At 33.3% G+C, this 16,369-nt stretch overlaps 1 protein-coding gene across 4 annotated transcripts in view; it reads left to right on the top strand.

The window, feature by feature from the left end:
* Window positions 1-5,688, top strand: part of LOC123557903 (microtubule-associated protein Jupiter-like) — a 45,842-nt gene extending 40,154 nt beyond the window's left edge. For 3 of the 4 annotated variants that reach the window (XM_045349682.2, XM_045349681.2, XM_045349679.2), the window contains one exon: window positions 3,494-5,688. In XM_045349682.2, coding sequence (XP_045205617.1) covers window positions 3,494-3,700 — 207 coding nt within the window. In that variant the 3' untranslated portion in view covers window positions 3,701-5,688. Of the gene's footprint in view, window positions 1-2,283; window positions 2,304-3,493 lie in introns of all 4 variants that reach the window. The other variant, XM_045349683.2, reaches the window with a different exon arrangement.
* The last annotated feature ends 10,681 nt before the right edge of the window (window positions 5,689-16,369 follow it).

Below are 16,369 nucleotides of genomic sequence, written 5' to 3'. Positions count from 1 at the left end.
TTTGTGTGGATGTTCACCTTGATGATATCTAGATAAAGTTTGAAACTTGGTCACGTGTGGTCAAAACTAGGTCAGTAGGTATAAAAATAGAAAATCCTTGTGACCTCTCTAGAGGCCATACTCTTCATGAGATCTTCATGAAAATTGGTGAGAATGTTCACCTTGATAATATCTAGGTCAAGTTCAAAACTGGGTCATGTGCCTTCAAAAACTAGGTCATTAGGTCAAATAATAGAAAAACCTTGTGACCTCTCTAGAAGCCATATTTTTCAATGGATCTCATGAAAATTGGGTCATGTGGAGACAGGTGAGCGATTCAGGACCATCATGGTCCTCTTGTTTGAATCATTTAAGGGAGACAACTTTTGTCATACTGAAATAATGCTAACAGTTTCCATAGCTTAAAATTGATGCCTTGGTTAACCCTTAAACTGCTAAATTTCTATAATGAACTTGTCCATCTGTCAATTGGACAATACCATGGACCGTTAAAAGGGGTGCTTACCAAAAAGATACTGACTGGATGGCGGACAGTGTAGATCTTGATCAAACTGCACTGATATGCAGGCTGATGAAGAGCTACACTGATTGCGAAGGCAGAATCAATTCTCTCGGGCATGATAATGGCTAATAGCTCAGCTTGTCCTTTCATTTATAACTTTTTTCCAAGATAAAACTTAATTGTGATGTGCCTTGAATATTGTTTAAGATTTTCTAAATTTTCGGACACTGTGTTAACAAACAACATAGGAAGTATATTTGTCATTAAAGGTCAGGAAAAGGTTGTTTTTCCACAGAATTTTAAAGTTCTGTTACCTGTTTTCATGTAGCATTGAATCTGAATGTTGTTTACCAGATCCAAAACAAAAAAAAATTATTTGGTTTTTACAAAACTTGGTTCAAGTATATGCTAATATCACTGAGAAAGGATAAATGAGCCGTGCCATGAGAAAACCAACATAGTGGGTTTGCGACCAGCATGGATCCAGACCAGCCTGCGCATCCGCGCAGTCTGGTCAGGATCCATGCTGTTCGCTAACAGTTTCTCCAATTCCAATAGGCTTTAAAAGCGAACAGCATGGAGCCTGACCAGACTGCGCGGATGCGCAGGCTGGTCTGGATCCATGCTGGTCGCAAACCCACTATGTTGGTTTTCTCATGGCACGGCTCAAATGTCTTCAATTCTGAACACTTTTCTGTATCTCACAACATTACTGTCATTTTCTTGGGAAAATGTTGAAGGCATGGGATGGGGGATCCATGATTCATTTACCTGAATTACTTTCTGGTTACAAGGGAAGCAAATTGTGTGAAAACATGATCCCATGTGGTTCAGTATGGAAAATAATATTTTTTAATTAATTGATGCAACCCATAATTTATGAACAACTGTACCAGTCATCAACATTGTTTTATCTACTATGAAATATACACAGAATAAAACAAAATCAGATTTGTATTTTGAAATTGCATCCTTTCATCCAAAGTCTTTAATTAAAAAGAAAAGTTCTGTATTCATACAACTTCTTTTGCAAATGTAATTGCTTTGCTTAATTTATGTTGCTGATCTTAATATTGGTAGATAGGCCTTGACGTAAAAATGAACGGAATGTTTCAACAGGAATGGCTTTAAAATCTTGCATGACGTAAAAAATGCTTTAATTAGTGTTTGAATATAAGAAGTCATCATCATTTATCATTTAAAATTTTCATGCTCACACTTATTGCCATCTCTCTGCTGATCAGTTATTTATAGTTCACCATTACTATAAAACAGGACAATTCTGGTAAATTTGTTTTAGGGACATGCTAACATTATTGGGTTGTATAAATGTGAGATTTTTTACTGCATAATGAAATCCTGAGACTGAAACAGTGCACTGTATTTTATCCCCTTATGCTGTTACTTTGTTAATCAGAAATTATTCAGAGGTTATAGTCTTCCGCAATTGAAGTCTGAATGCACTCTTAAAGGCAACGTAGAAATCTAGCATGGCTTTGAGATCCGCTGTACTATCTTTACAAAAATTATAACAGTCTTACATTGAAGATTCAATAGGTCAGGACCTTACCACTATGGTGTAAAACTGTCCAAGATAAACTGTATTAAACAGTCTTCGAAATTATAAAAACAAGATGACAACTTTATACATTTTTGGAAACTCATCAGCAGAGAGATTTTGGTGTCATTGTTATCTGAAAAAGCATGAAGTTAAACTTATGGAATGTGTGAATTTATGTATCATTGTAATTGACATGTTTTGAACCCGTCTTACATTGCAGGGTCAAGCCCGCAGACAGTGTTAAGTATATTTATATTGCTAGGGTGTAATATGACTTGTATTTTCTATAATTCCTCTGTTTGAAAGCAACCCTCAGTATAGTTATAATGTACCTGTTTCTATAATTTGAACAAAATTAATTTGTGGAATTAGATTAGTTAGTTGATACACCCTACTGATACACAATCAAGAATGTCAGTATTTTTGCCATTTTGTTCATTTTTATTCAGAATTACATAAACACAAATGTATGAACTGAAAAAGGACATTGTCTTTTCAACAACATCTCATACTGTCAGAAGTTTATATATAGCAATCATTACCAGATTTGTTTTACCATGTTATGTTCCTGTATACAATAACAAAACATTTGACTAAAACTTGTTACAAAAATGTTAAAACTAATACCACAGTAGTCCAGTCCACAAGTAAATGAACACTGGTATTTGACCTGTTGACTTTAGAATAGATTTTCCAATGCGAGGGGTGAATATAAATAAAGAAGCACTTAGAACTCTTTCGCATTCACCCCTCGAATGGTATTTTGTTTTTGGGAGAAAAATCAGTGATTGTTCACCTGTGGTGCTCAACTTGTTATCCTTCACCATAATATTTTGTTCCAGAAAACATTTTTAAAGTGAACACAGTTCAAGTTCTTCTGTTTGGGTACACATTTCTGACAAAAATTAATGTTTAATATGCATGAAAATTCTTCATTTTTGTATGAACTAGTTTAATTGAATAATGATATCATCTGCCATTACTGATATAATCATTACTGTACAGAAATACCTTAAACTGCTGCAAGCATACTAGTAGCATGCCTATCTATTTGCTTATATAGAAAAAATACTAAAGTCCTCAATCAGTCCCCTTACATAAATGTGGGTAATGACATTGATAGGACCATTTAGTTGATTTTTTTTTTTTTTTTTTTTTTTTTTTTTTTGAGAAAAAAAATAAAAGTTCTTAAAAAGATGGCGGTTTTTTTTTTCATGTTAAAACACAACCTGTCCAAAGTTTAATTTTTGTCTGACAGTGATAAAATTGAATAAGTACTCATTAATTTTGGTGTCAAAAAGTTTTTTTGCATGTTTTTCTTTTTGCAAATAAAATACTGACGAACAAGCTGGTCTGTCGAAATGTGACAATTCAGATTTTTAAAGAAAAATACAATGAGAAGGTAATTTAGTTTTGTTTCTTTTATACAGAAAAAGGAAGATGAAGAAGAGCAAGAAAAAGATGAAAATGAAGAATCTGAAAAAGACAGCAATGAATCTAACACTACTCCTACAGACGTCAACAATACTTCAACAGAGAAAACTGAACCATCACCTGCCCCAACAGTGCAATCCCCGCCGGCACCTATACAGAAAGTTCGTCAACCACCAGGTGGCAAGTCATCAGGTTTATGGTGATCACTGACTTAAGAGATTAGAATTTAGACAATTAAAAGATGCTTCCATTTTTGCATTTCGCAGCTGGAAAAAGGCGTTCTGTATACTTAATTTGTTTGCAATAAATGTTTAGTGTTTATCTAACAAGTGAAGGCATTTGAATTTATGTAAAACATATTTCAATCATTTGTTTTCATGCATTTCTGTAGAAAAAGAAGAATTTAGCTTTGCATACCATTTCATTTGAAGAAGGTTAACAGATCCAGAGATTAACAACAAGCAAATGAACAAACTTTTTTTTTCAATTTTTTTTTGTTGCTCTTCTGACTTTTCCGATATTTTGCTTGTGTTTTCATAGTTTTACACAGTCTGTGTTCTTTTATTTATAAGAATTCTGTAAAAATTGAAATGAGATCAAATGAATATAATTATAACTGTTTCAAAACATTTTATTGTGATATCATATTTCAACATTAGTGTTGTTGTATATCAAGCGGGGCCATTATTAGAAGTATGCTTAACATTGTTTTATAACACTTACTTTCTCTCATTCCAAACTAATATTTTGATTTCTCTTTTTTTTTCGTTTACATGCAGATTTCGTGTATGTTTTTGTTACTTTTTAAGTAGTTTTTGTTTAACATTTTTGTGTGCTGAAAAAGAGAAAATTTGTGTGGAAATAAAATGGAATCTCAACAATTTTATTTTATGAAATGTTTGTAACATAAATTGGTTTCAGAAAGGAGTTCTTATACAGGGGTATTTTTTCCAAAAAATATATTGTGTATGCACTTTTGAACAAGGGAAAAGTATCGAACTGCCCACCGATATTTTGTAAACCGTTAAAAATGAAAATCCACCTTTGTCCTTCAACCAAAACTGTTAAATGAAATGAGGTATTGATTTAATTAACCTTTTGTTTGGAAACCTTGTAATGTTGCACTGTTTGCTATATACACAAGCTTTCTGTATTGATGGTTTATATTGAATATTCAAAGCAAATTTTGGGAGGATTTTGCGAAATTTAGTGATATATTCTCCATCCACTTGTTTCTGTGATCAAATGTTTTATATAATTATGTCAGTTTATTTTGTAATCATGCATATACAGCATAATTAGTTTTCCAGCATATTTGGTTTATCAGGTGTTGAAGTAAAGTGTTTGTTCTTTTATTAAATTTTCATTTCTTATTAACATGCACTTTAAACAAGGTCAGTTACAGTAAAAAAAAAAAACATGCAGGTAGCCAATTGTTTAAACATGACACTTCTTTTTTGTGATCTGACATTTATTTTTTAGGATTTTTTGTGTTTTTTCTTTTGCATGTTAAAAAATTAACTTGTTTAATAAAAGAGAATATAAATGGTTGAAGAAATTGTTCATAAAATGATAAGTGGACATAATACATCAAGATGTCGAGACAAAAGTATTATCTTTTATATTACTGTGTTCAATGTATACAGTTAAATGTTGTTGAATAGTTACATTGCTTTATAGTTCTACATTAGTTTTATACAGAACCCTAGTATAAAAGAAATTAAAAGCTACTTTTTGGAGGTTATGGAACAGCTTTGTTTTCTTTTACATTAGATTTAGAATTTTGTATATGAGAACAAATCAGTGCTGATAAAGATTTTATTTTTGCAATTTTTCTAAGAAAAGAATATTTATGTATTATTTTGCTGTAATTTTGCATTTATGTTTTAGTATTAAATAAGTCAAACTTTATCATCACTATACAGGGGACTAGTGTAGAGTTTGAGGCTTTTGGGCAAAACATGACAAGGGTTTAAATCGAAACAAAATATGATAAAATAATATTTAAAGTATATCTTTTCTGTATTCTACATTTGGTCATGAGGGTTGAAGGTCATTGAACTGCATGGTAATCTCATATTTGTCATATCTATTATTATCAAGTAGCAGCACTAAAGTTATATTTCAATATTATTTTAATCGTTTGAAATTAAATCCCCAAGTTGAATTCAATAAAGTGTTACTTGACAAGTATCTTGTACTGTTTTGTTTTATCCAGTGTAGTGATAGAATGGTGGTGTTTAATTCTTCGTGAGGAAGCCATGCGGGTGGCTTACGGAAGGTCGGTGGTTCTGCCCATGATGAAATAATGCACGAAGGGGCACCTGGGGTCTTCCACCATCATCAAATCTCGAAAGTCGTCATATGACCTATAATTGTGTTTGTAGTACGCTAAACCCAACAAAAAAGTTGTAAAACTAGTTTATGGACCAGTCTGTAAATTATCATTTGGCTGTTTTATTCACGCATTTGACCGCTAATAGACTGCATTCTGATACTGTTGCGACTTATAATCCATACGAGCAAATTTTTATAAGAGGATTGTGGAAATCTTAAGTTCAGAAGCTTCTCTGTAAGTTTGCCAAGTGTAAAGCACCAGTACAATCGAATGTGTTCCAAGTGTTAATGAGGAACAAAGCTGGTCTCCTACCTCTGGTTTTATAATGCTCGAAGCAGAGTTGAATTCTGTCCCGTGTGAAAGCGATTTGAGACATCCAGTGCTGGTAGTTACAGGCATATGTATGTTCTTTAGCTTGAAAGATTTTCAATGACCTGAGATGTTCAGATGAAACCATAATAAGCGTAGATGAAAAGCACGAAATAACTAGCATGTTTTTAAGCATTTAATACACTTCATTAGTATGAAAACTGGTTAAAACGTTATAAAGCATTGAAAATCAAGTTGTAGGCAAAGTTGCTTCCTCTAAACTGAAGATATTCAAAGCGAATGCACAGGGATACATGGACATGTCCCACATATTAGTTTAGCCGTGTGTCCATAAGCTGCATTGTTGTCTCGTAAAATTGAATGAATCGCGGAATTACAAACGACACTAAAAATTCATGTGTGGTATGCATAGCCCGAATGTCAAAATCATACTACATTCTAAATGGTCAAAGATTTTCTATGCAAGGATAGGGAAGAGAAATCTCAAGTCCCCGTACATCGTCATGTTACTCACCACCACAAATTGGACGACCTAAAACACTGATCCATATAAAAAGGAATGGTATCGACAACCTATGCGAACATCAACAATGTCCGAACATTCAAACCTTTTCCAGTCAGAAAGCGCAAGAATTTGGACATGCCTTCAATATTAGAAAAGACAGTTCCACCTACATGAAAACTGTCGTCCTGTTTCACTGACATTTTCTATAAGATCCTGAAACGTAGAGTCTGCAAACACCTGCTCGACCACATTGAGAGAATCAACGTGCTTGTTTAACTGTCACGATTTTAGATCCGGGTACTCTTACGAACCACGACTTCTAACAACAGGGCATGGACATAGACGTTAATCCTGGAATTCTCCCAAGGCTTCCGACAACGCATCGCAACCACCTCCGTAAGCTGACCACATAGGCATTGGTGATACTATCAACGACTAGCTTAGAGACTTCCTGACAAAGGGCTATGCGGGCGGTGATTGATGGCGAAGCATCGAGCATGGTCACCGTGGATCTTGAGTACCTCAGAACACTGTACTTGGTCTCTTGACGTTTTTGTGCCACATGATTTTCTGGACAGCGTGAAACAATTTTCCACCTGTGCGGATTACAGTCTGTTGTACATCAAAACTCCAGAAATGTAGACAATTTTTGAGAAAATCTGTTGAAGATTTTTTTTTTCATAAATCAGTTGTTTTTGCGTTTAATTTCGTCAGATCAATCCTTGTTGCTACCCATTTCATTTTTTAAGAAAATGCAAATACCGGCAAAATATTTTTGGTGAAACAACATTATACATACCAATTTCGTTATGTGAACTACGTCACATAGTGAGTGGATACATTCATTATACCTGGATGACAACTAGAATAACATTAAAAACGCGATTTTTTTCTAACATTTTACTGAAACAATAAAAAAAACTGTTGAACAGAATATTTTTACCACAGACATTTATTTTTGTCAGATTTTTGCATTTTAAAATGTGTCTCTTAAAAAAAAACTGTTTTACACCATTTTTAGCTCATCTGATTTTTTGAAAAAAAATGATGAGTTATTGTCATCACTTGAGCGGTTGTCGGCGTCGGCGTCGGCGTTGCCTGGTTAAGTTTTATGTTTAGGTCAGCTTTTCTCCTAAACTATCAAAGCTATTGCTTTGAAACTTGGAATACTTGTTCACCATCATAAGCTGACCCTGTATAGCAAGAAACATAACTCCATCTTGCTTTTTGCAAGATTTATGGCCCCTTTTGTACTTAGAAAATATCAGATTTCTTGGTTAAGTTTTATGTTGAGGTCAGCTTTTCTCCTAAACTATCAAAGCTATTGCTTTGAAACTTGGAATACTTGTTCACCATCATAAGCAGACCCTGTACATCAAGAAACATAACTCCATCTTGCTTTTTGCAAGATTTATTGCCCCTTTTGGACTTAGAAAATCAGTTTTCTTGGTTAAGTTTAATGTTTAGGTCAGCTTTTATCCTAAACTATCAAAGCTATTGCTTTAAAACTTGCAACACTTGTTCACCATCATAAGTTGACCCTGTACAGCAAGAAACATAACTCCATCCTGCTTTTTGCAAGATTTATGGCCCCTTTTGGACTTAGAAAATATCAGATTTTTTGGTTAAGTTTTATGTTTAGGTCAACTTTTTCTCTTAAACTATCAAAGCTATTGCTTTAAAACTTGCAACACTTGTTGACCATCATAAGCTGACCCTTTACAGCAAGCAACATAACTCCATCCTGCTTTTTACAATAATTATTGCCCCTTTTGGACTTAGAAAATCATTTTCTTGGTTGAGTCAAATTTTCTCATAAACTATGAAAGCTATTGCTTTAAAACTTGCAACAGTTTTTCACCATCATAAGTGGACACGAAACATCAAGAAACATAACTCTATCCTGCTTTTTGCAAGAATGATGGCCCTTTTTAGACTTAGAAAATCATGGGTAGGACAATATTTCTATTACACAAAAAAAATCAGATGAGCGTCAGCACCCGCAAGGCGGTGCTCTTGTCTAAATATCTTATTTTGATGTTTAACTGTGGATGGCAAAATAATGTTTCAATGCAGGACAATACATTTAATTACAGGTGTTATGACTTCACTTTATGAATAATCCAAGATTGGAATTTAGAAGAAGCAAAATCTGCAATACACGTCGGGACAAAAACAAATGGTGTTTGGTAACGTAGTTTACCATTCTATAGTTTGCAGACTATAAATGTGACGTTGCCGTTAATTTATGTTACATATTTTTTCATAATCCAAGCAAGATACTTTCTTGACAATTTTATATTGCAATACAGTAATTTTATACATCTTATATTTTCACAAAATTCTTATTTTACAGTATTTTAAGAAAAGTGGATTATGAAATTTATGAATTCACTTAATTGGACTACCTGTGATGTAAAGAAACCTGCCATATTTATTCAAAATAGACATAATAGTCACCACAGTTAACGAATATTGACTAGGGAACAAAATAAAAACAGGGGTGTATGGGGGCATAGCTAATGCTGACTATATAACTAGTAAGAAGTGTAACCAACATTTATGTATAAGGATTTCAGTTGAGAGTGTTTTTATCAACTGTGCGCTAAGTGCTGCTTTACGCTTAATATTTGAAATAAAAGTAGTCACAGTTAACGTAAAGAAATGTGAACTAGATGTAACTAAATTAAAAGAACAAGGAACGAAAAGGACATGAAGCCAATGCCGACTAGTACATGTATTTGGCAACGTAGTTCACAAAAAAGCTTATTTGTAAGAATTATATCCTTGCTTATGATACAAATACAAGTTAAACATGTGACATAATGTTTAACTCTATGAAACAACAATGCAACGCCATTTTCTGAAATGATAAAAACAATCTGATCACAAATAAATTTATGTGAACTATGTTACCATCTCGAGCATGTTCTCCATGTATTATACCTATGTTTGCATTTACTGTAGCAGTAACACACCACAAAGTCATTATAATACCACCAGAAAATGTAGAAAATTAATATATATCATTTGGTTAACTTACTTGATCTGTTACTAAACGACGACTGGTTAAAATCTGATTGTTTGTGTTACTTTTATTTGATGAAATCACACATGGGATGCAGCATCCTTATTTACACAGAGCATCGTGAAATGTAGTCAGTGCCCATGTGTATTGCTCCCCAAGAAATTAGTCCTATGATTAAATATTAGACATTTTGTTAATTTGATAGTAACGTTTGTTTGTTTGTTTGTTTTGGGTTTAACGCCGTTTTTCAACAGTATTTTAGTAACGTAGTTCACAAAAAAAATAGGTTAAGTCTGTCTGACTTAATAAACATGATGCACAGTAAAACTTTTTGCTTTAATATAATAGTATAATAATACTGTTTACTAATATGTATGTAGTGAGAAATAGGCATTCCTTTGTTTTTATTGCACATTGCAGTAATATATGGTAACGTAGTTCACAAAATAATGTAAAAATAACGGGGTATCGATTTTAAGGGGATTTTTTGAAAATTTATCAATACATATGAACGAAATAATTTCATAGTGTACCTTTTCTATGTTTTGACTGTCTTCGAGACTGATCATAGTACATATCTATATACGCATTGATTTTTAAATATTCAGCTCAAAATGGTAACGTAGTTCACAGAGATTTCTGTGACAAGACAATATCGCTAAAATGTTTTTATGTTTCTAAACTGCTCAAACTTTTTTGCTAAATTGTTTTTGTACATGTCACCTATACAGCGACATGCAAAAACTACATACAAAAGCATCTTTCTGGCAGAGTTTGTAGACCAAAGTAAGCTATCCAGAGTTGTGACAGGGTATTTTTGCCAATTTCGGACCCTAATACGTACCATAATATTATAAAAGTACCACTGTCAGTGGCTAAACGTTTTTTAAAGTAGATAATGACTATAACCTTAAATCAAAGCAAACTAGTTATATCTTCTACCCTTAAATATGGAAGAATACCCAGCTAGCAAGCATACATGGGACCCATGTGGGACCCATATGGGTTCCCATATGGGACCTATATGGGCTACCCACATGGGACCCAGATGGGTTTTGCAAACCATTTTGGCATTGGTCCCATATGGGATATACTATATGGGACCAATGTGGGCCCCTTATGGGTCCCAGATTTTATAACCCATGTGGGACCTTTCTGGGTCCCATGTCGTATATATAGTATGGGCCATTTAGGGGCGTTCTGGAATTGTATGGGTCTTATTGATTGATTGATTGATTGATTGATTTTGTCAACTGTCCGAAACATTGTAGCTGCCCATGTAGTTGTTTCAGAATCACCATGGACCTTTTTATCTTGATCTATTGCATTTCCAACTCACTTCATCAGATTCTTTGTAAAGGCATTCTGTAAAGTAGAAAAATTAATGTCAGTCTGAGCATTTGTCCATAAAAAATAAGACTATTTGCAAAATATCATGACATATTTGTAATCATTTTACATGTTTTTAAGAAAATAGATGACAGAAATTCCAGATAACTGTAAGCACGCATCTGAAAGACAGGTTTGTACAGAACAAGAAAAAGGGTATTGACATATATAAGTATAAAGAAATGCTTTTTAGACTTTGGACATAAGATCTGTGATCGTATTTTATCTTAGTAACATATTGCAAGTCCAATAAGTAATCCAAAAAGTGGGTCGTAATTTTTAGCTTTAGTATCACCTCAAATTTATTAATTCGAGTTTTTTTTAATTACCATTCATCATTTTCCCGTAAATTAAATAGAAATGCAGAAACAGTTTTGATAAATAAAGTACTGATTAAACATTTAATGGAAGCATTTAAACTATTATCAACATTTTCTGAGATGTTCTCTCTAAGTTTGTAGTATGAGATATTTTTAAGGAAATAGAATGCAGATTAAAAAAGGGCTAATGATGTTAAAATAGATATCTTATAAATACGTCAAGTTATTGACGAATAATTAAATAATTATTATGTTATAATAATGTTTAAAGTATTGTACTCACTTTTTCTGCATCGGTCCCTTCTGTACATAATGAATAAACTTGTTCTGTATTGCAGCTTTAACCTTCATCAAATTAACTGAATAGTGTGTAAACCATTGGTGTGACTAATAGATAACATGTGTAGAGAGAGATGGACCCTTAGTTACCATGGTTACAAACATGTATTATAAATGTTCCCAATGTCCAGTTATAGCTTACCTGAATATTTTAAAATGAATGAATGTTATTATTAAAAGTAATTGTACACAATTTCGAAATAGCTTAGACAACAGTCGAATTTTAATAACAATTAGGAATAATTTCGGAAGTGCAAAAAAATCATTTACTAGTATTAGTCCATTTTCATGATTTTGTAACCCTAGTAATTGTATTTTGAAAATACAATAAAAATGCTATACCCGTCCTTTCTATAATTATGAAGTAAGAAAATTTTCAAACCTTCGATCCAACATACCGGTATGTCTAATAGCATAGTTTTTTTTCTAACAGTTTATATTGTAAATGTTATTGCAGCTAAGAAGAACGAAAACTTGCATTTTCTTATTGACAGAGAGGTTTTTATCACGGCTTTAAAACGTCTTTTAAAAGTCGTCTTTATTTCGTAGGTAAAACAACGAAAAAGGACGTCTTTTTCTGTTTACAGCTGTCATGACCATAAAACAACCAAATAAAGACGTCTTCAAGACGTCTTTTGTTTGCTGAGATGGGACCCATATGGGACCCTTCTGGGAAACATATCTTTTGAGACCAGAGAAATGTACATGTATTAGAATTCAAAGAAAATGTAGAAACAAGGATTGTTATACTAGTGACAACACTTATCGTCTTAAAGTCAATACGTTGATGTATCACTTCAATGGGTCCCATATGGCTCTGATGTGTTCAGATACTTACAATATGGGACCCAGATGGGACCATTCTGGGAAACGTGTTTCTTTTTGAAAGAAAAGAAAACATAGAGACATTCAGAGAAACCATAAAAGCTAATTTCTATGCTAGATACACCACTTTTAAACTTAAAATGAATGCATTGGTATATCCATCGCTGAGTTATTGTATATGGGTCCCATATGGGTCCAATATAGGCAAATACTTACAATATGGGACCCAGATGGGACCCTTCTTGGAAACATGTTTCTTCTGATACTTCAAAAAATGCACAAATATTCGAAGAAAACTTAAAATATGAACTTATATTCTGGTGACACCACATATAAACTTAAAGTGAATACATTTGTAATTCACATCACTGGGACATTGTATATGGGTCCCATATGGGTCCAATATGGGCCAATACTTACAATAAGGGTCCCATGTGGGACCCGTATGGTACATTTGCCCAGATATAGCCCATATGGGCCCCATATAGGCTTGCGTGCTGGGTATGCTTGAAACGGCAGTTTTACGTAATTGCCCACTTTTCCGGTTTTTTAATGTGTATCGCCCCATCGGACCAATGTAGGATTACATCCAGCTGCAAGAGGATCTCAAGGAAGCCAATTAGGATAATGCGGTCCCACGCCAAAAATGCCCCATGACGAATGTAAATCAGAAATCAAACAGTTTTACCGCCTTCACATCTTTATAAGAAAGTCCATACCTTAGCGTTACACGCTCCGAAAACCTTAAAATTCAACTCGCATATCACTTTCAGATAGAAAGCAAACTATGTTTGGATTCTTAAAACATGAAACGTTGTCCAAAAGCCTACAGGACGACCGCGTACCTTGTCATCAGATCAACAATTTGAGTATAGCTCTGTGGTCCGAGACCCACGCTTTCAGAAGGATACCAGCTTTCATTAAGAGTTCAGCGCTAAGCCACAAGCATTATTACCGGGACCAAGGACGCTGTTCATAGATGCATGGACATTGACCCCCTACCTCTACAAGATTAAAGAAAGACTTCCCTTCAAAGTGCCATGCCATTCTTTTTTGGTCCAAATCGTGGCAAGAGAAAATAAATAAAAAAATATTTCATAACTGCGACACAAAAAGGAAACTATTGAGTTATAACGTTCATATATGGCCTCGGAAGTGTTTTAAGACATGCGAGCGTAATAGTGAATTGTTTAAAAACTTATTCCTCCCAAAAACTGTGATAGATTAGAATGAACTTGGCGGTCGCGTTCTGTGTGCACAGAGCGTGGCTTCAAAACAGCACTTCAATATCGGGATTTGTAGTACCATCCCACATCTCTCCGATGCGATAATGCCGAAAGGACAAGCAGTGTACGAACACATGAACGATGACACAAAACACGTGCAATAATATCGGACCTACCATATCCGTGACAAGGTCTTTAAATATTAGACAAAGATATTCATGTTGTTTTGTTGGGGTTTTTTTTTTGTTTTCTTTTCATGTCATTTTTTGGCCATAAAATTGACATTTTCAAAGATATATCAAACATTCAAAAAAGATACTATTAACACTTCGTAAACTTTTTAAATGATGCACAGCTTGCTTCTGAAGCAGCAGTTTACAAAAAAGAAAAAAGAAACTTACGGCTTTGGTAGATCAAACAATAGGATGGAATTAATAAGACCTTTCTGTAAAAATGAAAAAAATAACACTCGTTTTATCCCAGATCAATGAAATATACGGTGATATTAACCGAAGATGGTCGTGTATTTATGTTTTTTATTTATGTATTTTCGCATCCTTAGTCCGATACGGCTGCATGTGAGCCCATACATTCAGCGTATCAAGACGACCGTTACACGGTGTAACATGCAAGACTCAAAACCCTTGGTGAAAGATCAAAGTCAACATTTTAGGCGATATTTCGTTTGCGGTCTATAACATTTTTATTCTAAAGAACTGCATGCATATTCACCATTTCAAGACATGAAGGGTGAAAGACTGTACAATGAGATTTTTTCTGGACTATACCTCTTGTGCATGGATGGATATTCGAACATTAACCACAACAAGACAACATACGTAGCCCTAGCTCAAAACGAATGTCAAATATACAGAGATTAATAATTTTATGCCGTTTTTATAATCAGTCTAAAAATTTTAATGCTTGTATTTGACGACTATAAACAAAAACAACGGCATGTCAACTGTGTCCTGCTGAAGCAGATATATTTAGATTACCATTTCGTTTTATTGTATTGGTGTTTAGATATTTTATTACACAGGAGTTTTTGTTAACGTTAGGTCCACCTTTTGGAAAAAATCAAACAACGCCAAATCATAGACTGAAATCTTCATTCTCGAGTATGGCATGTCAAACGTTGCTAAATTATATATGTATGTTATTATTATTGTATGTTTGTTAATGTTATTCAATGTCGTGTCATTCATATTCTAAAATTTGCTATTGTTATTGTATGTGTCGTTATTCTTATGGTATGTTCGATATTCTTATGGTAAAAGTCATTATTGTTATTCTATGTTTCGTTATTGTATCTTTGATATTGTTATTCAATGTCGTGTCATTCATATTCTAAGTCTTACCATTGTTATTGTATATGTCGTTATTCTTATTGTATGTTCGATATTCTTATGGTAAAAGTCATTATTGTTATTCTATATTTCGTTATTCTTATTGTATCTTTGATATTGTTATTCAATGTCGTGTCATTCATATTCTAAGTGTTACCATTGTTATTCTATATGTCGTTATTCTTATTGTATGTTCGATATTCTTATTGTAAAAGACGTTATTGTTGTTGTATATTCATTATTGTTTTTGTAAGCTTGATATTCTTATTGTATGTGCGATTTCTCGCGATAAAAATAGCACAGCGACGCTATACAAATACAATCAAATAACATAGAATAAGAATGACACGTTTTGTAACACGTCAGATATTGAACAACAATGATGACTTTTACCATAAGAATATCGAACATACAATAAGAATAACGACATATACAATAACAATGGTAAGACTTAGAATATGAATGACACGACATTGAATAACAATATCAAAGATACAATAAGAATAACTAAATATAGAATAACAATAATGACTTTTAGAATATGAATGACAAGACATTGAATAACAATAACAAACATACAATAATAATAACATACATATATAATTTAGCAACGTTTGACATGCCATACTCGAGTTGTTTTACATGAAAATTGAACATCACATAAAACGTGCGTGTATATTACTCTATAAAACGATTGTAAATTTACTGATCTATGCAATGAATTCTGGAAAAAGACTGAATAAAGGGGATGCACTAAGTAGTCTTTCGGACAGTTCAACGCCTTTAAAAACTTACCATTTTCAAAGAACTGTTACGTATCTTCGTTTTGATGCACTTGCAGTAAAATTTAAAATAACGTAGTTTTCAGCAATTATCGTTTGTTTTTATTTCTTTACAAACGGTATTCATATTAAAGTCGGACATCTTTTTGAGAATGCTTTAAGGGGACGCATATTGCTACATTCACAGTTCATACAGCAATGCGGAAGGGGTGCATATTCAAGAAATCGATGGTGGGAAAATAAAAAACATATTCCTAAACTGATATAATACTGATGGACACCTGTAATATTCAGTATTTTGTGGATAAGGATGTGGTACTATGAATGTAATAGGAAAACAGAGGTGTTTGTGAAAGTACATTCAACACAAAATATTAAGCTTTTGTATAAGGAAAAAACAGGTTTTTTACAATAACAGTGTTCCAAATAATGTTGAAGGGA

This window comes from Mercenaria mercenaria, chromosome 5 (assembly GCF_021730395.1).
Source record: "Mercenaria mercenaria strain notata chromosome 5, MADL_Memer_1, whole genome shotgun sequence".
Lineage (NCBI taxonomy): Eukaryota > Metazoa > Mollusca > Bivalvia > Venerida > Veneridae > Mercenaria > Mercenaria mercenaria.
The sequence above is the reverse complement of the archived record's forward strand: the minus strand, read 5'-3'. Positions and strand labels throughout refer to the sequence as shown.